This window comes from Geotrypetes seraphini, chromosome 16 (genome assembly GCF_902459505.1).
Source record: "Geotrypetes seraphini chromosome 16, aGeoSer1.1, whole genome shotgun sequence".
NCBI lineage: Eukaryota > Metazoa > Chordata > Amphibia > Gymnophiona > Dermophiidae > Geotrypetes > Geotrypetes seraphini.
The window spans coordinates 23,193,274-23,220,522 of NC_047099.1; the positions used below are offsets into that span (position 1 = coordinate 23,193,274).

A 27,249-nucleotide genomic window follows, 5' to 3' on the forward strand; every position below is an offset into this window, starting at 1 on the left:
TTTTTTAGCGCAGGGAGCCTATGAGCATTGAGAGCAGCACGAGGCATTCAGCTTAACTCCCTGTGCTAAAACCTACTATTGTGGTTTAGTAAAAAGGGAAGGGGTGTATTTGTCTATTTTTGTATTTTGTTACTGAGGTGACATTGCATAGATTCATCTGCCGTGACCTCTTTGAAAAAACCCGGAATATGAATAATTAACATTTTCTCTGCCTTTCAGTGTGCTTTGTGTTTTTGTTTTTTAATTTTATTGTTGGTAGATCATTTTGACTTAGTCATTTTAAAAGTAGCTCGCAAGCCCATAAAGTGTGGGCACCCCTGTTTTAGAGGCTAAGACAAATCATCTGCCCTCTTACAGGAAGTAAGTTACTTCTGTCCATTGCTCTAAGAAAACCCCTCAGTGCAAGGCTTCTGCAACTTCTAACATAGGGGGCTCATTTGAATACAATCTGAGCAACCAGTCACATCATAGTCTCACAGTGACCAGGGGTAGGCAATTCCAGTCCTTGAGAGCCGGAGCCAGGTCAGATTTTCAGGATAGCCACAATGAATATGTAGGACATGGATTTGCATGCACTGCTTCCTTGAGATGCAAATCTATCTCATGCATATTTATTGTGGATATCCTGAAAACCTGACCTGGCTCCGGGCTCTCAAGGACCGGAATTGCCTACCCCTGTCATAGTCAAAACCTAGACAGCAGGCACAGCACTTATGCATCCCCCCTCAAGGCCATTTTTAAGGCTTTGGGGCACTTAAAAAAAAACTTTCTGGCAAGCTGAACTTAACAGGTCTTAACTATAGTTATGCAATTTCTGCTGGAGAGACTGCTATGTCTATTCAATACTGAGCACAGACAAAACAGATTAACAGATTCATAGGTGAGGGAGACTGTGATAAGTAGAACTCATGCACATGCTCAGTAAGTAGCTCTGGACCTTTCTGTGCGGCTGACTCATCGAGCCTGCTCCAAGAAAACTCATTACCTTTAAAAAAAAAAAAAGAAGACATTTACCTGCTCACGCTCTAGGGCTCCACTGGGAAGAGTTCTGCACGGTTCATAGACAACCCCGCGAAAGACAAAGGCGCGTGCCGACAATTGAGCACAAGATGGAGGCGCGCGCCGAAGAAAATTACAGTTTTTAGGGGCTCCGACAGGGGGTTTTGTTGGGGAGCCCCCCCAGTTTACTGAATAGAGATCGCGCCGGCGTTGTGGGGGGTTGTAACCCCCCACATTTTACTGTAAACTTCACTTTTTCCCTAAAAACAGGGAAAAAGTGAAGTTTTCAGTAAAATGTGGGGGGTTACAACCCCCCACAACACAGCGCGATCTCTATTCAGTAAACTGGGGGGGCTCCCCAACAAAACCCCCTGTCGGATCCCCTAAAAACTGTAATTTTCTGCGACGCGCGCCTCCGCGCTGCGCTCAATTGTCTGCGCACGCCTTTGTCCCGGCGCACTTTTGACCTGACACCGTTCTGCACACACAAATATTCTGTTCCCTCCCCCTCTTTAAATCACCTAATCCATAGCTACAGTCATGAGTCACCACACAAGTTGCAGCTTTAAGCCAGTATGGAGATTTTAATATTTTCAAATTAAAAATGTATGATTTTTCAACATTGAAAACCATTCAGAAACTACTATGATACACTTTTCCCTACTAAAAGCATTCAGATAATGCAGAGCTGTGTGCAGGAGAAAGTTAGTAAACCGTGGATTAGAAGCTTAAATCCAGCCCTTTGCAGAAGTGCTCAGAGTGCATTCGCACCAGATCTGCACGCCTACTTGGCCCCAGCCTCCCATCTGCCTCGTCTCTCCCACTTGGATCTGAAAGATCCTTCTACAGAGCATTGAGTCAAAGTGCTCCATTCTGTGGCATAGATGGAAAGAGGAAGGGACAAAACCGATCTTGAACATGTATAAAACTAATAGACAGAACTGCTGAGGTGGCCAGGAGGGAAAAGCAGGGGCGATACATAGATACAAGAATGACTAAGGAGCAGATATAACATAGAAACAAACAAAGAGCAAACAGCAAAAGCAGGGACAGTTCAGTTATAAGAAGAGCTAATGGCCAGGAGAAGGAAGCAGGATTTAATTAACAAAGAACTATTGAGATGGGGGGGATAGTGCTTCAACTTCACCCTCTCCCACCCAGTTTCAAAACCAGAGCATTAGTTGCAGGTCACACATCCCTTCCCCCCTCCCCCAGCTCTGATGTGCTACGGCTGTGGTCCATAATTGCACTTTTACTGGATACTGCTCAGGAAAGTGGCAGTGGAGGATGCAAGCTGTGCTCGCATGGTCCATAAAGACACCTCAATGGAACACACGTGTTCAAAGACCCCAGTGAGTTGAGATAACCAGGCTGCTTCCTTGTGCACTGAGCTGAGTAGCAAGTCCAAATCTGCTGAGGATTAAGGCCACAAGCAGTGATTCCTTCCATTCTCTAGGTCAACCTAGTCCCTCCCCATTGTGGGGTTGTGAGGCTGAGGGTTATAGAAGAAGTTAAGAGTGCTTCTCTGCATGAGTTGTTACAATCATAAAAGCTATGTACACCGCCACGAGCAGAACGCTGGGCGTCTGCCAAACTGCACCACTCTAACTGCAGCTGGAACTGCAGAAAACGGGAGGCAGGACCCGGCGCGAATGTTCCTTTACCCACGGGTGCACCAGCACCTTCTCAAGCACAAGGCGCTGCGCAGGGTTGTACTGCAACAGCTTAGAGATCAGATCCTTGGCACCCTCCGACATGGTGGGCGGGAATTTCAGATTCACCTGCAGGAGGAGACAAAACGAAGACAGTTATTGCCAGCTGTGGATAAGGGTTCATAGACAACTCGGCGCAAGATGGAGGCGCGCGCCGAAGAAAATTACAGTTTTTAGGGGCTCCGACGGGGGGTTTTGTTGGGGAGCCCCCCCAGTTTACTTAATAGAGATCGCGCCGGCGTCGTGGGGGGTTTGGGGGGTTGTAACCCTCCACATTTTACTGTAAACTTAACTTTTTCCCTAAAAACAGGGAAAAAGTGAAGTTTTCAGTAAAATGTGGGGGGTTACAACCCCCCACAACGCAGCACGATCTCTATTAAGTAAAGTGGGGGGGTTCCCCACACACACACACCCCCCATCGGAGCCATAAAAACAGTAATTTTCTGCGGCGCGCGCCTGCGTGTACCTTTGTCCCGCTTTTGACCTGACACCGTGGATAAGGTGTCAATAACTGTCTCGAGGCAGGCCAAGACAGTGACGGGACACTAGTGCAAACTGTCCACCACCCACTGCTTACCTTAACAATGCGCTGGTAGGTCTCGCTTTGAGTGGGGCTTTCAAAAGGCGGGTGTCCTACAAGCAGCTCATAGCACAGCACACCAATGCACCACAGGTCTACTTTCTCATCATGAGTCTTTCCTTCAATCATCTCGGGGGGCAGGTAATCCAGGGTACCACACATTGTCTTTCTCCTGGAGGGAGGGACAAGAGAAAGCAGCTGAGTTTGGACTTGAGGAGTACTAGACTAATGTGTGGGGGGGGGGGGGAGACTCATGGAATATGTAAGTACTGCATTACATTCATTTTCTTTTGAGCTGCTTTCAAACCAAAGAGGAACAGAGCAAACAGCCCTTAACCTGATTCCCTCAGGCTGGAACCTTTCAGGTCAAGCACATTAACAAGATCTAATATTTCTATTTGGGACTGAATTTTTTGTTTTTTTTGAAATTTCGATTAATAATTCTTTATTCATTTTTGTATGTTACAACAAGTGTATCAAATAAACTCATATAAAACTTAAAGATACACACTTGATAAACTCACATATTAGCATCAAATTTAACATTTCATTAGAAAATTAGTATTCTATAATGTTAAAATATTATGTAAGAAATCTAAATTAATATTCTTATTGAATATAATAATCCCCCATCCCTCCCTCCCTCCAAATATTGATATATTATGTAATAATCAGAAATCAAATATCTTATCATGGGAAAAGTTAATCATTCATTACAAAAATCTGTTAACGGTCCCCAGACTTTCTGAAATGTACTCACATAACCTTTTTGCGTTGCAATGGTGAGTTCCATTTTGTACATATGACATACAGAATTCCACCAGAAATTGTAATTTAACCTGTCATATTTTTTCCAATTATATGTTATTTGTTGTATTGCTATTCCAGTTAAAATAAACAAAAGTTTGTTGTTACTTGACAAAATTTTTTGTTTTTTTAATTTTAATCTACTTAAGCTATCAGCAGCAGCTGGTCCTTGGCCCCCACTCAGGAATAGAAGAGGACAAGTACCTTCAATTGTGCTTCCAAACTCAGGAGCTGAACAGGAAGGAGGGGGGAATCAACTCAGTCAGGTCTTCTACCCTTAAGAGCAGTACTCAGGTGGGGCACACTCAGGCAGTTAGGTTTTCAGAATATCCATGAGAGAATTGCATACCAAGAAGGAAGCTTGTGTAAATCTATCTTGCATATTCATTGTGAATATCCTGACAACCTGACTGGCTGGGTTTAGAAGCACTGCATTAGGGGACCAGGGCCATCGCCATCCAGCCCAAACCCTCTTAAACAGCCCTAGCTACACCAGGGGGGGGGGGGGAACGCCAAGTCCTGCTCCTGAATCAGTTCAATAAACTGAAGACTGAAACGAGGCTACACATCTCTCTCTATTGGAGACTTCAAACCAGTTTTCTGTCTCCATCTGCTGGTAGTCCAGCACAAGGAAGACTGTGGAGTCATATGATACCGATGCAGACTATTGTATCAAAAAGGTTATCCACAACTTGGAACAACAAAAATCATCCACAGCTTTAAGAGAATGAAGAGGACCCTAAACCTAAACGAAAGATGTTGCGAAGAGATGTGATTTAATTGTATAATGTGAAGAACAGGTCTTTTGCAAGCTTTAATCCTGAAGTATGGTATTAGTGTTTGTACAAACCATGCATTAGTCACAGACTAATGGCTTAAGTACCCATTTGTGAAAGCAATGTTACTTACCGTAACAGTTGTTATCCAGGGACAGCAGGCAGCTATTCTCACTAGTGGGTGATGTCATCCGACAGAGCCCCGATACGGACGTCTCACAAGCATGTCTTGCTTGAAGAAACTCAGAAGTTTCGAGATGCCCGCACCGCGCATGCGCCAGTGCCTTCCCGCCCAATGGACCAGGCGTGTCTCCTCAGTTCAGGTAGCTAGCCTGAGAAGCCAACCCAGGGGAGGTGGGTGGGACGTGAGAATAGCTGCCTGCTGTCCCTGGATAACAACTGTTACGGTAAGTAACATTGATTTATCCCAGGACAAGCAGGCAGGTATTCTCACTAGTGGGTGACCTCCAAGCTAACCTCAATGGGATGGTGGGAGTGTTGGCAACTTAAGAGAATAAATTTTGTAACACTGTTTGGCCAAACTGTCCATCCCGTCTGGAGAAAGTATCCAGACAATAATGAGAGGTGAAGGTATGAACCGAGGACCAAGTGGCAGACTTACAAATCTCCTCAATTGGTGTCGATCTGAGGAAGGCTACAGAGGCTGCCATTGCTCTGACCTTATGGGCTGTGACCCTACAAGGAAGGGATAATCCAGCCTGGGCATAGCAGGAAGAGATACAAGCCGCCATCCAGTTGGAGATGGTACGCTTCGATACAGGTCGTCCCAACTTGTTCGGATCAAAGGAGACGAAAAGTTGAGGAGCAGTTCTGTGTGGCTTGGTGCGATCCAGGTAGAAAGCCAAAGCACGTTTACAGTCCAGAGTGTGAAGAGCCGATTCTCCATGATGAGAATGAGGCTTTGGAAAAAATACTGGAAGTACAATGGACTGGTTGAGATGAAATTCAGAGACCACTTTAGGCAGGAATTTCGGATGAGTGCAGAGGACCACCTTGTCATGATGGAATACTGTGAAAGGTGGATCCGCCACCAAGGCCTGAAGCTCACTGACCCTGCGAGCAGACGTGAGGGCCACCAGAAAAACCACTTTCCAGGTGAGATACTTAAGTGGAGCCCTGTTGAGAGGTTCAAACGGAGGCTTCATGAGTTGAGAAAGGACGACATTGAGATCCCAAACCACGGGAGGAGGTTTGATAGGAGGATTGACATGGAAAAGTCCTTTCATAAATCTGGAAACCACAGGATGAGCAGAAAGAGGTTTCCCCTGTAGAGGCTGATGGAAAGCCGCAATAGCACTCAGGTGGACTCTTATAGATGTAGACTTGAGACCAGACTGAGACAGGTGTAGAAGATAGTCCAACACAGAGGATAGGGAAGCTCGCTGAGGCTCCTTGGCATTGGAAATACACCAGGAAGAGAATCTAGTCCACTTTTGGGAGTAGCATTGTCGAGTAGCAGGCTTCCTGGAAGCCTCTAAGACATCCCTCACCGCTTGAGAAAACTGGTGAGGAGTTACATTGAGAGGAACCAAGCTGTCAGGTGGAGAGACTGCAGGTTGGGATGAAGCAGTGATCCTTGATGTTGAGTAAGCAGAGAAGGAAACACTGGAAGAAGGACTGGTGTCCTGCTGCTGAGTCGAAGCAGAAGGGAGAACCAAGGTTGTCTGGGCCACCGAGGAGCTATGAGAATCATGGTGGCTTGGTCCGATTTCAATTTGACCAGAGTGTTTTGAATGAGAGGAAATGGAGGAAACGCATACAGAAATCGATTCCTCCAATCCAGCAGAAAGGCATCTGCCTCGAGGCGATGAGGAGTGTAGATCCTGGAGCAAAACTGAGGCAGTTTGAAGTTGTGGGGAGCCGCAAAGAGGTCTATCTGAGGCGTCCCCCATTGTGCAAAGATCTGATGAAGGGGGTTGGAATGGAGAGTCCATTTGTGAGGCTGGAGGAGTCGACTCAAGTTGTCTGCCAAGACTTTGTCCTTCCCCTGAATGTAGACAACTTTGAGGAAGGCATTGTGGCGAACTGCCCAATCCCAGACTCTGAGAGCTTCCTGGCAGAGGGAGGCCGATCCCGTGCCCCCCTGCTTGTTGACATAGTACATGGCGACCTGGTTGTCTGTGCGGATGAGGATCACCATGTCGTGAAGCAGATGTTGAAAAGCTTGAAGAGCGTAGAAGATTGCTCTGAGCTCCAGAAGATTGATCTGATGGAGGCGGTCCGCACTGGTCCAGAATCCCTGAGTGCGAAGCCCATCCAGATGAGCCCCCCAGGCATAGGCCGAGGAATCGGTTGTGAGAACCTTCTGATGAGGAGGAGTGTGAAACAGCAAACCTCTGGATAGATTCGAAGAGGTCATCCACCAAAGTAGAGACTGCCGAAGAGCAGGAGTGACTATGATGTGTCGAGTCAACGGGTCTGACACTTGAGTCCATTGAGAAGCTAGGGTCCACTGAGGAATTCTGAGATGGAGCCTGGCAAAGGGTGTCACATGAACTGTAGAGGCCATGTGGCCCAGGAGGATCATCATGTGTCTCGCTGAGATGGACTGGCGAGAAGATACAGACTGGCAGAGATGAAGAAGAGCATCCATGCGCTGAGGAGGAAGGAATGCTCGAAGCTGAATGGTGTCCAGTACCGCCCCGATGAAGATGGGATTTGGGGAAGTTGATCTCGAAGCCCAAGCTCTGCAGGAAGCAGATCGTGGTCAAGGTCGCCGAAATGACCTCTGGAGCAGAGGGGGCCTTGATGAGCCAGTTGTCGAGGTAGGGAAATACCTGAAGACCCCTGTTCCGGAGTGCAGCGGCCACCACCACCAGACACTTCGTGAAGACTCTGGGAGACGAGGACAGGCCGAAAGGAAGCACTCGATACTGCAGATGTAGATGTCCCACTCGAAATCTGAGGAATTGGCGGGAGGCCGGATGAATGGGAATGTGAGTGTAGGCCTCCTTGAGATCCAGAGACCATAATCAGTCGTTCCGCTCGAGGAGGGGGTAGAGAGAAGCAAGGGTCAACATGCGAAACCTCTCCTTTACTAAAAACTTGTTGAGGACTCGAAGGTCCAGGATGGGTCGTAGGTCGCCCGTCTTCTTCGGGACGAGGAAGTACCAGGAGTAAAAACCCCGGTTGTGCTGGTCCATCGGAACCGGCTCGATGGCCCGAAGCCGAAGCAAAGCCTGAGCCTCCTGAAGGAGAAGGGCGGTCTGCGTTAAGTTGGAAGGATACTCTCTTAGAGGGTGGTCCAGGGGGGCCCGATGGAAATGAAGAGAGTATCCTTCTCTTACGATGGAAAGGACCCAGAGGTCGGTGGTAATAGCCTCCCATCGATGGTAAAAATGATGGAGGCGACCCCCGATGGGAAAAATAGGGGGATGCAGAACGAGGTCGGATATGCTCCCTGGAAGAGCGTCAAAAAGGCTGAGTAGCCTTCGGTGCAGCCGGCGGCTGAGGTTTCTGCTGAGCCTTCTGGGGAGGCTGTCTCTTCGCCGGTTGTCTCGCAGCAGGAGTCTGACGAGGGGTGTAGCGCCGCTGATAAATCAAAGGCGGTCTAGAAGGTCGAGACTGCTGAGGCTTGGGCTTAGGCCGAAGGATAGATTGAAAAGACTTTTCATGATCCGAAAGTTTCTTGGTAACAGTTTTGATAGACTCGTCGAATAAATCAGCGCCCGCACAAGGCACATTGGCAAGTCTGTCTTGGAGGTTCGGATCCATGTCAATTGTCCGAAGCCATGCTAATCGACGCATGGCCACGGAACAGGCTGCAGCACGTGCCGAGAGCTCGAAGGCATCGTACGAGGACTGCATCAGCTGAAGACGTAGCTGGGAAAGGGAGGCTACCACTTCCTCGAACTCGAATCGAGCCTGAGCATCAATGTAAGGAGTAAACTTGCGGAGCACCGGCAAGAAGAACTCCAAATATGAAGAAAAAAAGAAATTATAATTGAGCACTCGAGACGCCATCATAGAATTCTGGTAGATTCTCCTACCGAACTTATCCATCGTTCTCCCTTCTCGTCCCGGTGGTACAGAGGCATAGACCTGGGAGGAATGAGAACGCTTGAGAGAGGACTCGACCAGCAGGGATTGGTGAGAGAGTTGAGCGCCCTCAAACCCCTTATGATGAACAATGCGGTATCTTGCATCCAATTTGCTCGGGACCGCAGGGATGGAGTACGGCGTCTCGAAACATCGCATGAATGTTTGATCCAGTAATTTATGCAGAGGAAGTCGAAGAGACTCCGCAGGAGGATTAGGCAAGTGCATGGTGTCGAGATACTCCTTAGAATACCGAGACCCAGTGTCCAAAGTCACATCCAAGTCATCCGCCATTTACCGGAGGAAGGAAGAAAAAGACAACTGGTCCGCCAGTACCGGCCTCTGAAACGGGCTGGAGGAAGTAGAAGCCTCAGGATCCAGGGAGACTTGGGAGCGACAAGGAGAATAAGAGGTAGATGGCTCCTCGTACTCCGGCCCCTCCTGGGGAGATAAATCCGATGAGGAGTACCCTAGACGTGGCAGCTTCTTCTGTGGCGAAACCTCCGAGTGGCGCGAGGAGTGCCGAGAGGAGTGTCTGGATCGATGCCCCTCCCGGTGCCGGGAGGGAGAGCGAGAACATCTATACTTCGCATGGTCCCCCGAAGCTTCCAGTGAATGTATGGGACTGGAAGCGGTAGAGCGAAGGGGCGGAATGGAGGCCGCCTCCCATGTTGCAGCCCAGGCCTGGTATGGAGTGCGGAAGAACTCTTCCTGTGATTTACTATGCCCAGGGCTTCGATCATCAGTCGGGGGAACGGCACTGTGATGGCGCGGAGGCGTAATGGGCTCTAAAGGAGGCATATCGCTAAAGGAAGCCCGCCTCGAGAGACCAGCCGCCCTTCGCCGCTCCTCCTCGTCAAGCAACGAGATCGATCGATGAGGAGGAGGGGGAGGGGGCGGTCTGCCCCCTGGGACCGGGAGGTCACCCTGGATGGAGGCGATTAATCTGGGCCCCATAGTCTGCATGAGCTCGACAAACTGAGCTTCCAGCAGGGACCGCAGCGAAGCCGATATGGAGGGATCCGCACCGAAAGGGGGTCCTCCAGCACGGTCTTTGCGCTCCTTCGTGGTTGAGTGCTTCTGCTTGGCAGCTTTCGGCACTTTAATGACCCACAGGTGGAATAGTGGAAGGCGGTACCTGAGCCGAGGAGACGGGGACAGGCACCGACGTCAAACTCGTGGCCGAAGTCGGGGTAAACGAAGCCGGAGCAGTCGCTGGTTTCGCATGGACAGGTGAAGCGGCCGATGAAGTCGAAGCCAAAGGTTCTTTAGCAGCTTCCATCTTGAACATCGACTCCCACAACAGGCAGCGCCGCTTAAACGCTCGCGCTGTTAGAGTAGAACAAGGCCGGCACGATTTCGGGAAATGTTCTGGACCAAGACATTGTAGGCAGCGTCGATGCGGGTCCATCTGCGAAATCGCGCGCTGGCACTTGCTACACTTTTTAAAACCGGTGATTGGCCGGGACATAGGCCGAAAAAGCTCCGCCGCTAGATCGAAGGAGTTGGGCCTGAGCCACGTAGCCGACCCGGCCGACTCGCCGGAAGAAAAAAAATTTTTTTTTTTTAAATAAAAGAAAGAAAACACACGAAAAGAGGAAAGAAATCCAAAATCGCGGAATTAGAAGGCAATAAAACGGGAATTCAGTCAGCGCAGAATTGAAGTAAAACTTCTCAGCTCCGCGGAAAGAAAAGAACTGAGGAGACACGCCCGGTCCATCGGGCGGGAAGGCACTGGCGCATGCGCGGTGCGGGCATCTCGAAACTTCTGAGTTTCTTCAAGCAAGACATGCTTGTGAGACGTCTGTATCGGGGCTCTGTCGGATGACATCACCCACTAGTGAGAATACCTGCCTGCTTGTCCTGGGATAACGGGGAGATATGATTGAAACATATAAGTACATCACGGGACGCATCGAGTCAGAAGATGATATCTTCTGGCTCATGGGACCCTCGACCACCAGAGGGCATCCGCTGAAAGTCAGGGGAGGGAAGTTTCATGGCGACTCCAGGAAGTACTTCTTCACCGAGAGAGTGGTGGATCATTGGAACAGACTCCCACTCCAGGTGATAAAGGCCAGCAGCGTGACGGATTTTAAGAGAAAATGGGATACTCACGTGAGATCTTTAAGGGAGTAAACTCAGGGGGGGGGGATACTTGGAATGGGCAGACTTGGTGGGCTATAGCCCTTTTCTGCCGCTTTTTTTCTATGTTTCTATAGTATAGACTTACCCGATGAGCGGAGTTCCTGAGGAGGAGCATAGGGAGAGATGAGAGGCGTTCAGAGTTGCAGAATGAACGCATTTGTAAGTCAATAAGAGGCGTTTTAAATGTATGCGGAAATGAATAAGGAGCCAAGGAAGTGACTTGAGAAGGGCGATGTGAGCATAGCGACTGGTGGAATATAAATCGTGCCAGCAGCGGAAAGGAAGGTGATGGGATAATATAGAAGACTAGAAAGATATCCTTTCTATAGGAATACAGTTACCTGAGAGAGGGCGCGTGCACAGACCAGCCAAAATCTGCTATCTTCAGCTCTCCCTTGTAGCCCAACAGTAGGTTCTCTGGTTTGATATCCCTGTGAATCACCTTTCTGTTGTGACAGTATAACAGGGCATCGGCCAGCTCCTCCATGTGCTGTGGGAAAAATGGACAAATTGTCAATCCTTCCCTTTTACCTCTGTGTGATGCCTCTGAACTGTGGAAAATTGCTTGTGCTCAGACTAGATTTAACCAAGGTCAGAACTGAACCATGTACCTAAGAACATAAGAAGCTGCCTCCGCTGGGGCAGACCAGAGGTCCATCCTGCCCAGCGGTCCGCTCTCACGGCGGCCTATCAGGCCTAATTGCCTGAACAGTGTCCCTGACTAATTTTGTAACTGCCTCTAATCCTATCCCTAATACCTACCTCTACTTCTATCTGTACCCCTCAATCCCTTTGTCCTCCAGGTACCTGAATTCACCTTGGGAGGTTGTGTCTTGTTTTCTCCAAAGATCTGTTATCATCAATGCCTTGCTCCCCCCATTATAATTAGGCCCTCTGTATATTTCTGTTCTTAGAGGCAACCCCCCACCATATAAAGCTTTTCCTTACTACTCCATTTACCGTGGCAGTTCTCTGTTCATTGAAACGCCCATATTTCTGCAGTTCTTTGTACAGCTCTCCCCGTGGTGCATACTCCAGGATGAGGTAGACACGCTTCTTGTCATGGAAATAATTGTACAGTTGCAGGATATTAGGGTGTCTACAGAAGTGAAGCACAATTAGTTTACATCCCCCTTCCAGGTAGGGCCTGATTATTGTCCTGTACAATTCACGTTCATTGCCCCCTCCCCCCTATCAAGTACCTCTCTCATGAGTTTAACCTTCATTGCTCTTGCACACAATGTCCCCCCCCCCACCATTGCACCTACCTGAGATGGGACTGGATCTCAATCTCTCTCCGCAGTTGATGTTCCACCCCCTCCTTTTCCAGCTGGGACTTAAACAGAACCTTCAAGGCCAGGATCTGCTTGGTCTCCCGATCCCGGGCCAAATACACATTGCCAAATTTGCCCTTTCCCAGAGGCCGGCCAATGTCAAAGCCCTCGATAGTGAAGGATTTCCTGCAGTTTGGGGGGGGGAGGGAGGGAGAAATTTAGGAGCATTAGGGTGAGGGGAAAGCAATGACTAGGATACCATACATCCCCCTCAAACATCAGGTTGTTTAATACAAGTACCCTGTAGAGAGGGGAGCGGGAAGTTAATTTTCTTTTGACTATTGCCATCAGTAGGAATCTAATATGCATGCAGACTAGATAAAAGGGAACTAAATAAGAAAAAAGGACTCACGTTGAGAGCTTCTGTATGTCCTGTGAATTGGTATTCATTACTGCAGATATTGCCACCCTACCTGGAGCTGAGAAAAAAGAAAAAAAGGCTAAATTAGGTTCTTACCTGCTAATTTTCTTTCTTTTAGTCTCTCCAGACCAGCATAGTTCACTGATGGATAATAGCTCACCATGAGCAGCAGGTGGAGACAGAGACAAACTTCTGGCTGTAGTACAAGTGGGCTGTGCAGTCCCAAGTACACTCAGTCTGCCGAATAGCCAAGCAGAACTAAGAAACTAAGAAATGTGAGTTATAACAGCAGGAAGAACAACAAACAGAGAAAATACTGTTCGAATTGAATAGAAGAACCTTCAGAAACGTCCCTACAGCTCGCCAACTACACTAGCTCAGCCAAAGGCTTCTGTTCTTTTAATCTCCACTAGCCTATCAAAAACACAAGATTCCGCAGAAAAAAAAAACCACACTCCACGCGGGGGCTGTGTTGGTCTGGAGAGACTAAAAGAAAGAAAATTAGAAGGTAAGAACCTAATTTCTCCTTCTTAAGCGTCTCTCCAGACCGGCACAGCTCATTGATGGGACATACAAAAGCAGTACTCCCGAAGGGCTACCACAAGTACGCTCTCCCCAAATACCACATCCCGACACACCTGAACATCCAAACGGTTGTGCCGCAGAAAGGAATGGAGAGAATACTAGACCACCGCTTTACATATATTCACCGGAGGTAAGACTCAGCTCAAGAAGCAGCCTGACACCGAGTAGAATGAGCCTTAAGAAAGTCCGGAACAGACTTCTTTTGAAGATACGCTGAAGTGATAGTGTTCTTGAACCAGCGTGCAATGGTGGCCTTGGAAGCACCGTCCCCCTTATGAGAACCCACTAAGAGGACAAAAAGAGGATCCGATTTCCGTAACTCCCGGGTCCCAGGTCCGCTGAACATAAGAGCGAAGGACCCAGCACACATTCAACATGTACAACTGCCTCTACTCCGAAGAACCCTCCCAACTACCCAGGACCGGGTGGACCACGAATTGGTTGATACAAAAAGGTGAAACCACCTTCGACAGAAAGGAAGGAACAGGCCGCAGCACAACACACTCCCTAGAAAACTCCAGGAAGGGAGGCTTACAAGAGAAAGCCTGCAGCTTGGAAATGCATCTCGCAAAAATAATGGCCACCAGGAAGACCGTCTTAAGAAGACCCTTCAACGAGCAAGAACCCAGGGGCTCAAAGGGAGGGCGCACGAGCACGGAGAGGACCAGATTAGGATCCCAGGCTGGAACTTAAGGCCGCAACAGAGGTCGAAGCAATTTGTCTGCCCTTAAAAATGAATTACATCTGGAGAAGAGGTTAAACGCCTACCATGCAGCAAATTGAAATGCAGACAAAGCCAGAGGGAAGACCAGGCAAGGTCCTTGTCCAGGTTATCCTGCAAGAACTTCAAGATATGAGGCAAAGAGGTACGAACGGAAACCACACCACACGCGAACACCACTCCTCAAAGATACATCAAACACGCACATAAGCTCGAGAAGTGGAAAGTCTCCGGGACCCCAAGAGAGTGGAGATCACTTTATCTGAATAACCTCTCTTACCTAGGCATTCCCTTTCAAGAGCCAAACTGTAAGCTAAAAGGGACCTGGATCGAACATTGGAATGGAGCCCCCGAGTCAGAAAGTTGGGCAAGAGTGGCAGTGGAAGAGGAACTGCCACAAGATGACAAACCAGATCTGCGCACCACGGGCGCCTGGGCCAGTCTGGCACCACCAGGATTATGAGGCTGGGGTGCCGAACAATGCGAAGGACTGCCTACCATCGTCCACGGAGGAAACATGTACAGAAGGCCCCCCCCCCCCCCAAATGGCCAAGGCTGCACCAGAGCATCCAGCCCCTCGGCCTGGACATCCCTGAGCCAACTGAAGAACCAGGCGTTTTGGCACAGACACTCGTGGCCATCAGGTCCATGCCCGGCTGACTCCAAGCCACCACTCTCCGGAATCTAGCACGTGACGACTGAGGAAGTCCATCTGGACATTCTCCACTCCCGCTATATGGATAGCCAAGATGTCCAGAAGATGAGTCTCTGCCCAGGCCATGAGCAGAGCCACCTCCTGCGCCACCAAATGACTCCTGGTTCCCCCTTAATGATTGATGTGACGTTGTCCGAGAGAACCCGGACCAACTTGCCCATCAGAAACATCTGGAATGCTAGCAATGTCAACCGGATGGCTCTGGTCTCCAGAACACTGATCGACCAAGATACTTCCACCAGAAACCAGCTGCCCTGAGCTGAGCAACCGAGACACTGAGCTCCCCAGCCAAGGATAAGCACTGTCCACTGGGGCTGATCCAGACTCACTCCCTGCACCAGATTGGAAGACTGTAGCCACCACCGGAAGCTGCGATGAACCAACCTCCGAAGTAGAACAGGAGAGTCCAGATCAGGCAACTGAGGCAGAGCATACTGAAGCGGCCGCATGTGAGCCCCAGCCCACCGAACCACATCCAGGGAGGCCACCATCGACCCCAAGACCTGGAGAAAATCCTGTGCCTGAGGACACCGGGAAGCCATCAGAAGGTGAATCTGAGACCGCAGCTTGATCACTCAGGCCTCTGGAAGGAATACTTTCCCCAAGATGGTATCAAAGAGAACCCCAAGGTACTCCAGGTGCTGAGACGAAGTCAACCGGCTCTTGGACAGTTTGATCACCCATCTCAATGACTACAGAAATTCCACAGCCCAAGCCATAACCCGGAACTCTCCTGAAATGACACTGCTTGGATCAACCAGTCGTCCAGATTGGGATGAATCAGAATACCCTCTTTGCACAAGGCCTCCGCCATGACCACCATAATCTTGGTGAATGTCCGCAGAGCCATGGCCAGACCAAAAGGAAGTGCACAAATCTGATAGTGCCGTCTAAAGATCGCAAAACGAAGGAACCTCTGATGGGAGGTGTAAATCGGAACATGCAAGTAGGCCTCCGTCAGATCGAGAGAGGTCAGGAATTCCCCCGGCTGAACTGCCAGAATGATAGATCTCAGGGACTCCATATGAAAAGACAGAACCCGGAGTGCCCTGTTGACTCCCTTCAGATCCAAGATGGGCCATAAAGACCCCTCTTTCTTGGGCACCACAAAGTAAATGGAATACCAGCCAGTTTCCCTGCCCATCGGTGGCTGGGGGAATCCCTGTGGGCAGTAAGAGAAGCCTGGGCTTCCACACTGCCTGCTGCACTCGCAAAGGGGAATCCTGCTCACCGGCACCCGAAGCAGACGTGGATTCCCCTTCACAGCGGCCAGCACACAGGCCTTGCGTTTGGAGTACAATGAGCACTTTTTCCCTTTAAAGTTCTCACTGCGTAATATGCGACCAAGCTAAAGAAAAAGTGCCAGTTAGCAATAAAAATCAATTAAAGACAGTTGAAGGCTTACTTTCAGACAGGCACTGCCTCAGGATTTTTATTTTTTTTTTACTTTATTTGAACAGACCCCATGGCTCTCTAAGCCATATGTCTTGCCAGTATCGGTGATAAGGCTTATAGCTAAGGAACCACTACAGTAAAAATTTCAGGGATGCGGGGGAATTGGGGAGAGGGATTCAACCTGTCGAGTATGACACCCCCCAAAAGGGTCCCCTCAAGCTCAATCCGGCACCAGAGATGGGGACCAGAAGACCACTAACCAAATTCCAACAGTGCTACACTAAACCAGGGAAGACTTTACAAGCTTACCACCTCCACCTGTTGGAGACTGAAAGCAGACTGAGTGTACTTGGGACTGCACAGCCCACTTGTACTACAGCCAAAAGTTTATGTCTCAGTCTCCACCAGCTGGTCATGGTGAGCTATTACCCATCAATGAGCTGTGCCGGTCTGGAGAGACGTTTAAGAAAATACCATTACTGCACAGCAAATTATCATTCCACCAAATATAGGCACATCACTTCCACAATGCTGGTAAAAGTGCAGCGGTGATATAAAGACCAAGATTAACATATCCCAGGACCGTAGCATCATCCCACACCATCAGATTATCTGTATATTCTTGTCTTAAGGTTTCTGTAGCCCTGGGTACTCTTTGGCTCCCAGTATATCAGGACGTCCACCTTACCAGTCTGACTTACCAGTCTTATGTAAGCCATTCAATACAGCTGTTCGGTTGCCGTTAGTCATGGTACGTTGCAGTAGGATGGACTCTGAAGGAGTGTTAAATCCAGACACGAAGGGCTCTTTCCTCAGGACTCGCTGGGGGCCGGAAAAGGACAGGGGCGTAGTAGATGGAGTGAACTTAAGGGGAAAAAATTTAACAGTATTAATTATATAATTTGCCATTTATAGTTTTTACACGGGACTTCCTAATTATGAAAAATCGGCAAAATTAAATCTTCTGACTTCCCAACCCGAAAAAGAAAAAACAAAAGTTCAGTGATAAAATTCAACTTCCCTAACAAAATTAAAACAGATGTGCATCATTCTGAAAGGTTTTAACTATCCATGACAGCTCAGACTAACAAACAGAAACACCAGTCAAATACCCACCAATATCGAGTTAAAATAGTATGCTAAAAAGTTACTAATTTCTATAGTGCTGTCAGACTGTCCCTGAAAGTAATCTTCAGAACCATGTGGAGAATAGAACTAAACAAAATAATTGGTTCACTTAATCATAATAGAACAGGAAGACTGATTTTCAAAAACAACAAATTCAGTAACACAATAGCAGTTAAAACAGGAACGACTTAGGAGACTGGGATTGTTCTCCCTTGGGAAGAGGAGACTGCGAGGGGATACGATAGAGACTTTCAAAATACTGAAAGGAATCGACAAAACAGAGCAGGAAAATAAGTTATTTACAATGTCCAATGTGACACGGACAAGAGGACGTGGACTGAAGCTAAGGGGAGACAAGTCCAGGACAAATATCAGGAAGTTCTGCTTCACGCAACGAGTGGTGGACACCTGGAATGCTCTCCCAGAGGAGGTTATTGCGGAATCCACCATCCTAGGATTTAAAAGCAAACTAGATGCACATCTCCTTACGAGAGGCATAGAGGGATATGGGTGACTAAAATTACCCCAGGCGTACACCTGGCTGGGCCTCCACGTGTGCGGATTGCCGGACTTAATGGACTGAAGGTCTGATCCGGAGATGGTGGTTCTTATGACCTCAAAGTTACTAATCAATACTAGTTACAAAGCTGCAGGATGTGTGAGATTGGAGTTGCTCAGCATGCTTTCCTTACTCATTAAAAGCTCAACCCTAGCACACTTTCCTACCGACTCCATCACTATCTGCCTTAAATCTCCACCTTATCAGTCATGTCCTTCCGTCACTCACCAGCTCACACAAACCCATAGCATTACCTTTGGGCTATGCAGATGTATTTCACTACTTCTTAGCGAGCGACTGTTGTTTATAAGTCCCCTGAGGAAGGCAGTTTGTGCTGCCGAAACTGGGATCCCAGTTGGGACCTTAGGACTCCGCTGACAAGGCAAAATGCCAGTTGATTTAGACATATCACTTCTCTTGTTCGTGTACCACTATTTGAGGCAAGCTCTCTTGTTTGGTTTGTGGCTTCAGGCTATGCAGCCATCAGACATGAGCAGAGGCATGGCTCTCTGCCATACAGGTACCACATTTAGGTATTTTTTTTATATAAATACAATACATAAACTTTATAGATAGTAATACCTAGTCCACTCTTATGTGCTGCCTAAGTGGTGAAATAATGCACAGATTGTGTACGGGAAAGAAGCCCTATACTTTTACCTCCAAGATTTACAGCCTGCACATCACATTGCATACCTTGGAGATGTTGCAATAGACACCGGGATTCAGATTCTCTTTATAAGCCATCCTAAAAGACATAAAAAACAAACCCAAATTCTTCACTTTGGGAGGAAACAAGTTTCCTTAACTAAAGGGCCTCAAAGTGGCAACATTCTTCGAGAATGTGAGAATCAAGAGTGCAATCCCCAAGGTTAATTTGCAATATTATTTTGGATTTGTCATCAAATTGCTTTGTTTCTCATTGCTGTAAATTTATATCCTATATTGATGCTCTGTGTGAAGTTACTTTGTGCAGACTTTTATTTATTTACATTTCACTTTGTAAAACCCAACTACAGTATTTGATGTGAAATATTAACTTATAACAAGTTTGTTTGTAAGGAATTAACAAGACTCAAGAAGATGGGTGTCCATCCAGAACCTATGACAAATCACCAGCAGGCAAGAGGATCATACCTTCTTAAGCACAGAGGGCAAGAACAGTAGGCAACAGCATTGACTAAAAAAACTCCACTAAAATTATACCTTTGCAGCCAAATGCTGTTATTGCTCGGGGATCTTTTTCTCGGTTTGCTAATGAGGCGCTTATCACTTTATTGCTGAAACCTGGAAAGGTGCCTGATGATCCTAGCTCTTATCGGCCCATCTCTTTGATTAATGTGGACCTCAAACTTTTCTCTCGTATGCTTGCCGATCGCCTTGCTCCACATCTCCCCACAATTATTCATGAAGACCAAGTAGTGTTTGTCTGTGGGTCATCAATCTGTATGTAACGTCCGTAAGGTTCTTTTTGCTCTAGCTCACTGCCAACAACATCGTATTCCCGCTTTGTTAGTCTCGACGCCTATAAGGCCTTTGATATTGTTCATTGGTCCTTTTTGTTTCGTACTTTGGAGTATATTGGGTTGGGAGGCTTTTTTCTAGATGCGGTACTTTCTTTATACTCCAATCCGTGGGCCTCTTTATTGGTTAATGGGACGCACACGGACTCCTTTTCTATTCTTCGGGGCACTCGCCAGGGGTGCCCCCTTTCGCCTTTACTTTTTCTTCTTTCTTTAGAGCCCTTACTTTGCACTCTTCGTGGGTTTGGTGAGGTGCAGGGCCTTAGGGTGGTGGGCTGGAATTGAAGACTAGCTTTTGCTGATGACATTTTCTTGATTCTTACTCGGTCTGAGGATTCCTTGCCGATGGCCTTGGATCTCATCTCTGAATTTGGATTTTATTCTGGATTATCTCTTAATTTGGATAAGTCGAGGGCTTTGCCTTCTCTTTTTGAGGTTCGTGCGACGTGGAGGGGTGCATTTCCATTGCGCTGGGCCGATACATCATTGAAATATTTAGGGGTGTTAATTCCACTGGATTTATCTCGTTTATACTCCCTGAATGTGGAGCCTCTCTTTCAGGCACTCCAGAATAAGTTGCAGCTTTGGAGAGGTTTCCCATTTTCGCTCTTGGGTCGGGTGCATCTTTACAACATGCTTATTGTCCCTTGTTGGTTGTATGTGTTTCAGGTACTTCCCCTTTATTTGACTTCCAGTGATGATTGTAGAATACAGCGCTTGGTTCAGAAGTTTCTTTGGGCAGGTAAGAGGGCGAGCTTGCCGTATAAAAGGGCAACAGCTCCATGGTACAAGGGGGCTCTTGGATTGTTGAATTTTTGACTATTGGCTGCGGTTCTTCTACTTTTACTAATATCTCTTTGGAACTCTCTTGTTTTCAGGCCACTCATTTCAGTGCTTATCTTCATGCTGTACCTTCTACTTCATCTGAGCCTCTTTCCTGCAAGGTGTTACATCGACCCTTCGGAAAGTTTGGTATTGGATATGTAAATTTCACTCTGTTAGTCCTTCTATCACTCCTTTTCTGCCTATTTGCTTTAATGGTTCTTTTCCTCCTGGGATAGATGGGGGTAGTTTTGCTCGGTGGGAAACCAGGGGTATTCATTATGTGTTTCAATTAGTGGACGATGATGGAAAGATTTGATCCTTTACTCAGGTGCGGGAAGAATTTGATCTTCCGCCCACGGATTATTATGCTTACATACAAATTCGACACTATCTTAACTCCCTACCTGCTGGCTCTTTAACGACTTCATGTCAAGAGTTGTTATCCACAGCCTTCACTATTGGTTCCCAACTTCCTGTTCCCCTTCGATTCCATCATCATCATTTGAAAGATGAATCCCTCTTGTTTGATCATTCCAGATTACAGGATGCTTGGGTTCGGGACCTTGCTGTGGAATTGCCTGAAGATGTGATCTTGCTAGCAATTCGAAGATTGCCTATTTTTTTGAAAATATACTACTTTTTGGGAACAACATTATAAATTAGTTTGTCGTTTATATATCTCCCCTAAGCGGGCTTACCTCTCTGGGTTTCGTGAGTCAGCGGCCTGCCTTCGCTGCCAGGATTCCGAAGCGGGATTGGGCCATATGTTCTGGACATGTCCCTCTAGCCACTTCTTTTGGAACTGCATATTTCTTTTTGTGGAGCGTATTTGGACTATTACTGTCAGACGTTCTCCTTTGTCTCTTTTTGGAGTTGTCCCTCATTATTCCCCAAGGAAACGGGGAGCAGCCCATTTTCTTCGGTGGACAGTTCTTATTGCCTTAAAATGTATCCTATTAAATGGCTTGACGGAGAGGCACCGGATTACTCTCTCTGGCGGTCCAGATGATCTCTTTGCTGATGTGGGAGCGCCGTGATATACGAGACTTTTTATCTCCTGCTGGGCGTTCCTTCCAGTGTGCTTGGGAACCTTTTTGGACAACTATGACCCCTCTAGCCCGCAGCAGATTGCTTAATTGTTGATACCCTGTAATGTTCCTTTGTTTTCCTAATTTATGTATGTCTGATTTTTGTATGGCATTTTCCTCATTTTTGGGAATTAGCCTGAAGGAGGACCGGGGTGGGGGGAGGAGGGTTGGTTATTGGGGGATGTTGGGGGTTTTTCTCATTGTACAGGTTTTATGTGATACCATGAGCTTCGCTGTTATTTTTGGTCCTTTTTCTACTGTTTCTCTGTTGAGCTCAATAAAATATATTTGAATATACCTTTGCAACCAGTACAACATAGCAAAAACATCACAGCCAGCTTTGGGAAAATACTGAAATCAGAAACATGGCTACAAAAACTGGTCCAGCAACTGTCAAAATGTTATAGTAGTCTAATCTTTAAAGTTTTTAGCAGGCAACATCTTGACTTCATATCCCCCTCCTCTCTAGTAACCAGACAGTATATTTTACAGGAGAGCTCAGAACAGTTTACAATAATCAGGTGTGTACAACCTATGGCCCCATGAAATATTTTGTGTGGCCCCGGTCAAGGGTGATGCAGTGTTTTTCTCTTCTGCCCCCAGGTGTTTACCGTCTTGCTGGCTCCCTCCTCTGTCTTGCTGCAGCGTTTGCGCATTTGTGCGGCCCCAGAAACATTTTTTTCGGCCAATGCAGCCCAGGGAAGCCAAAAGGTTGGACACCCCTGGTTTACATGAATATATTCATTCAGGTACTCAAGCATTTTTTTCTTATCTGTCCTGGTGGGCTCACAATCTGTCTAATGTACCTGGGACAATGGGGGGGGGGGGGGGGAGGATTAGGTGACTTTCCCAGGGTCAAAAGGAGAAGGATTGCTTGAACCCACAACCTCAGGGTGCTGAGGCTGTAGCTTTAACCAGTGCCACACTCTCAACAGTAGCCATTGTATATAGAACATCCTTCACCACCTCCCTCCCCCTCCGGCATAGGGTAGATAACCAGCATACAGACATACCCAACCATTACCATCATCCTCTCGCACCCCCTCCCTTACCAAACAGAAAGAACAGGAAATGTTTTACAAAGTGAAATGCAAATATAAATTCAAAAGGCTACACTCCTGCACACAGCACCCCTTCACCACCCTACCCCCTACTGGACAGGCATGAATTATCCCTTAATGCACCCAGCGACCCCCCCTCCCGACAAAGCCTCCATGCACACAGCACCAAGCACCCCTTCACCACCCTGTCCCCTAAAGGGACAACAAAGCCTCCATGCACACAGCATCCCCCCCCACACACACACAGGACAAAGCCTCCATGCACACAGCATCCCCCCACACACAGGACAAAGCCTCCATGCACACAGCATCCCCCCCCCCCACACACATAGGACAAAGCCTCCATGCAGAAAGCATCCTCCCCCCCAGGACAAAGCCTCCATGCACACAGCATCCCCCCACACACACACACAGGACAAAGCCTCCATGCACAAAGCACCCCCCTCCCCCACACACAGGACAAAGCCTCCATGCACAAAGCATCCTCCCCCCCCCAGGACAAAGCCTCCATGCACACAGCATCCCCCCCCCCCCACACACACACAGGACAAAGCCTCCATGCACAAAGCATCCTCCCCCCCAGGACAAAGCCTCCATGCACAAAGCATCCCCCCCCCCCCCACAGGACAAAGCCTCCATGCACAAAGCATCCTCCCCCCCAGGACAAAGCCTCCATGTACACAGCATCCCCCCCCCCCACAGGACAAAGCCTCCATGCACAAAGCCTCCTCCCCCCCCCCAGGACAAAGCCTCCATGCACACAGCACCCCTTCACCACCGTGCCCTCTAGCAGGACAAACTCTCATACCAGACCAACATGTGAAGATTTGCAACATAGCCATGCTAACCATTAGGAGGAAGTGTCTTTGCTATAAACACAGACCCACGCCTCCCCCCAGTGCCTTTTGCTGCTCCAATTTGTATTTGCTTTTACCTCCCAGCCCCGGCTCCTTCGTTTTCCCGTTCCCCGGAGAGCCTCGCGCCGCCCGCCGGCGTTATTTCAAATATACAGCCCAGCCCCCTTGGACGCCGCCTATTGGCAGCCTCGGCAGGACCCTCAGCCGATTGGTCAGAGCCGCTTTCCCCCCACAAAGCTCACTGACGTTCCGCTTCGGGGAGGTAGGAGGAGCCAAGCACGCAGCGGGTGGAGGAGCAGCGCGGTTCATTTCAGCCAATCCGCACAACCGGTTCAGAGTGGAAGAGGAGGGGGGGGGTGGGGGAACCAGAAAGAGGCTTGGAACGCAGTAGGCGGGTATGAAAAATTGAAGCGGATGCCATTATGATCCAAGATGCGGCGAGTAAGCTGCAAACAGAATTGAAGATAAACTCCGACTAGGGGGGTTTACTGTTCTGATCGTTCGCAAAGAAGATTCGGAACGCTCTAGTCTTTTTTGAACTACTTTTAAAACGACGTCAGCGGCATTCTTTTTTTTTAAACCCTTCTTCGCACCCAATGGCAGAGGCTGGAATGACGTCACTGCATGTTAAAGGGCTGTGCAGTGGCGGGGGTTGTATGCCCACAAATCAATAGCACAAGGAGCCTTCAGGTTCCGAGAAACCAAATTTCTGTTTCTCGATGGACCTGACACGGGCGTGTTTTGGCGTATAAACCCATACTACTACTAATTATTATTTCTAAAGCACTACCAGATACTGTTAAACAAACAGGCCCTGCTCAAAGAGCTTACAGTCTAAATATGACAGACATACCAGAAAAAAAAAATGACTTTTATACATGCGGCGCAGGTTGAAAACACAAAGGGCTTAGGGGTGTCAAAGTCCCTCCTCGAGGGCCGCAATCCAGTCGGGTTTTCAGGATTTCCCCAATGAATATGCATGAGATCTATTTGCGTGCACTGCTTTCATTGAATGCTAATAGATCTCATGCATATTCATTGGGGAAATCCTGAAAACCCGACTGGATTGCGGCCCTCGAGGAGGGACTTTGACACCCCAGACTGGTAGGGGAGTAAAGAGAATGACAAGAGATATAGGTGCCTTTATAAGTTGATAAGGTTGGATGTAAATGCAATTTCAAAAAAGTGGGTTTAAGTCTGGGTTTGAACTGCATTAGAGATGGGGGTACATGCATACATATAACATAACTGTTTTGGCTGACAGATAAATCATACAAAAATATATACAATTATAAATATTGATTGACAGGTACATATTACAAGAAATAGAATTCAAGAAAAGCTACTTATCACTTATATAGTGCTGAAAGGCATAAGCAGTGCTGTACATTTTGACAAGGCGAATTAAAGGTAGACACAGTAGGTACATGCCTCAGGCCTGAAAATATCAGGGGGGGCCCCAGGGCCGGCATTAGGGGGGGAGCAAATAGGGCAGGGGGCCCTTGACTGCCTGGTGAAGTCAGCTTCCCTCCCTTGCTGCCCTCTCACCCGCAAGCGAACTGAACCCTGTTTCGGAAGAGAAGGGAAGCTGGCGTGCGCAGTTTTAGAGCCCCCACCCGGGTTTAGTTCACTCTAACACTGTATGTGCCAGCTTCCCTTCTCCTCTGAAATAGGAATGACATAACTTCCTGTTTCAGAGAAGGAAAGACAGCGTGCGCAGTGTTAAAGCCTTCGGCCTGGGTTCAGTTTGATTGTGGGTGAGAGGGCAGTGAGGGAGTGGAAGAGAATCTGACCTCACCTCACCAGGCAGTTGGGGGGGGATGCTGCTACACCCAATTGGGGAGAGAGAGGGAAAGAGGGCGATGGAAGACCAGGGAAGGGAGAGGAGAAGAAAGAGAGATGCCAAGACCATGGGAGGGAGGACAAGGAAAGAAGATACTAGACCATGGAGGGAGAGGGAAGGAGACAGATGCCAGACCGGGGCAAGGAAAGAGGGAGGGAAAGAAAGAAAGGAGAGAACATGGCTGATAATGGAGTGGGGAGGAAGAAATAGAAGAGAAGGAAAGCAGAAAGGGAGGGAAGGAAAACTAAGGAGACAGATGCCAGATCAGAGGGAAAGAAAGGAGAGGAGATGCCAGAGCATGGAGGGGGAGGAAGAGATAGAAGAGAAGGAAAGGAGAGAAATACCAGGTCATGGGGTTGAGTGGGAAGGAAGGAAGGAAGAAGAGAGAGATGCCAGAGCATAGGGGAAGGGGTGGAGACAGAAAAATGTAGAGGGGGTGAAGCTGAAATGAATCATGTACAAAGGAGAAAAGGAGCACAGGACAGACAGTTTATTGAAGGGACATAGAAAGAGGGAAGATGCCATATAGAAGAGAGAGAGAGGGTGGACACTGGATGGAAAGGGGGGGGGAGGGGAGGAGATCTGATCTGAGGGGGAGAGAGAGAGAGATGCTAAAATCTGCTAGAGGGAGAAATGGAAGGGGAAAAGACAGATGCCACCCCATGGGGAGAGCGGAGAGAAGTAGATGGATGCCACTACAATAGGGGGGGGGAGGGTGAGATGGAAGGGAGAGGCAGACAGGGGGCCCAGTGGACTTGTGTGCCTAGGGACCCTTGATGAATTAATCCTGCCCTACATTTTGACATTTATAGATAGTCCCTGCTCGGAAGAGCTTACAATCTAATTTGGACAGACAAACATATAGGGTTGAGGATGCAGAACCCAAGGTGAGAGGAGTTAGGAGCATTCTCAAAGAGGTGAACTTTTAAAGGGCCTTGAACACTGCCAAAAATGGAGCCAGCTATTTTAAATGTATAACAAAAGAAGATTGAATAACAGAAAAAGCTTACAAATATAAACAAATAAAATGAACAGTGGTTTTAACTAAAGACAGAATAAAGAGAGACTTATAGTTAACACGTGGTCATAAAAAAGTGGGAGTGAAACTTACTCACAGAGGATTTATAATCTAAATTTGTACTTCAAATCAATCAGGACTATATTTAAGAAAAGGGTGTCTGAGAACTTGTGGGTAGAGGGGTATGGCAGAGATTGAAAAGGAAGGATCCCCTGGCCTGTTTTTTATGCACCTTTAGAAATTGGGGCCCTAAGTCTAACCTCTGGAGGCAATAGGGAGTTGAGTGACTTGCCCCAGGTCACAAGGAACCTAAATTGGATTTGAATCCCATTTTCCTTGGACATGTTACTTCATTTAGTCCAATAAAAATGCATTTCCTGACTAGCCTTTGGGAACTAACACTCATTTATTTAGATTATTATTAGCTAAAGATTTATCAGAACATAAATTAATCATAAAAATCATTCCAATGAAAGTCTGAAGATTTTAATTTAAAGGATTTTAATCGATGCTCTTCTGTAATCCACCTGGATCTACCCTAGAGCTGCTCTTATCATTCTAGAGCTAGAAACATGTCTGATTATGTTTTTACGGTATGCCTGTGGTTTTGTAACCTCATTTGGATTAAGAAAAACCTGCAATACAGAAAAATATTCTACTTCTAAAGTATAAATATACAAACTGCATATAAAATAGCCATAAAAATGCTCAGAAATTTACTATTTTTAGTTTACCTTTAAATAAATAGGAATATCGTCAGTGAAAATCAGATCGGAAGCTTTGGGGTGTTGCGAAGCCCCAAAGTAGGGAGGCTATAATCACGCACTCAGCCCTCTCCGTTCATCATATTCTGCTTCTCCCGGAGGAGGAACAGGTAAGGATATACCTCACTGACGATACCGTTACGGCTCCAAATCAGAGGACAGCATTCAGTAGAGCACCCATTGAACTCAGGGGGACATCCACTAAACCACATCATCTGATCAGAGCGTGCGATGTCCTATATCGCGAAGAGAAGAACAAGAAAGAAAAAAAAAGATAATACCGGAATCCACAGACATTATAGAAACTGCCGCCGCAGCCAACGAATCGCCACCCATGAGCCTTTGCGGCGATAATTTGCATGTAATAGAAGACTGGACAGGCCCTTTGATA

At 47.6% G+C, this 27,249-nt stretch overlaps 1 protein-coding gene and 1 non-coding gene across 7 annotated transcripts; both read right to left on the reverse strand.

Moving 5' to 3' along the window:
• Positions 1–1,556: 1,556 nt before the first annotated feature.
• Positions 1,557–27,234, reverse strand: AURKB (aurora kinase B). 6 transcript variants are annotated; one of them, XM_033925586.1, is made up of 9 exons: positions 27,140–27,234; positions 18,576–18,627; positions 16,894–17,056; positions 12,768–12,834; positions 12,350–12,541; positions 12,042–12,180; positions 11,423–11,571; positions 3,289–3,463; positions 1,557–2,780 (listed from the first exon to the last, which is right to left on the reverse strand). In XM_033925586.1, exons 1-9 carry the CDS (start codon positions 27,217–27,219, stop codon positions 2,604–2,606), a joined length of 1,194 nt encoding a protein of 397 aa, XP_033781477.1. In that variant the 5' UTR covers positions 27,220–27,234; the 3' UTR covers positions 1,557–2,603. The 6 variants fall into 6 exon arrangements, with proteins under 6 accessions (XP_033781477.1, XP_033781478.1, XP_033781480.1 ...); XM_033925587.1 differs by having other exon boundaries at positions 27,154–27,209; XM_033925589.1 differs by lacking the exon at positions 27,140–27,234 and adding an exon at positions 26,829–26,982.
• On the reverse strand, positions 26,860–26,991 carry LOC117350951. The gene has a single exon (XR_004537310.1). It is a non-coding gene; the product is annotated as a U8 small nucleolar RNA (small nucleolar RNA).
• Positions 27,235–27,249: the final 15 nt, after the last annotated feature.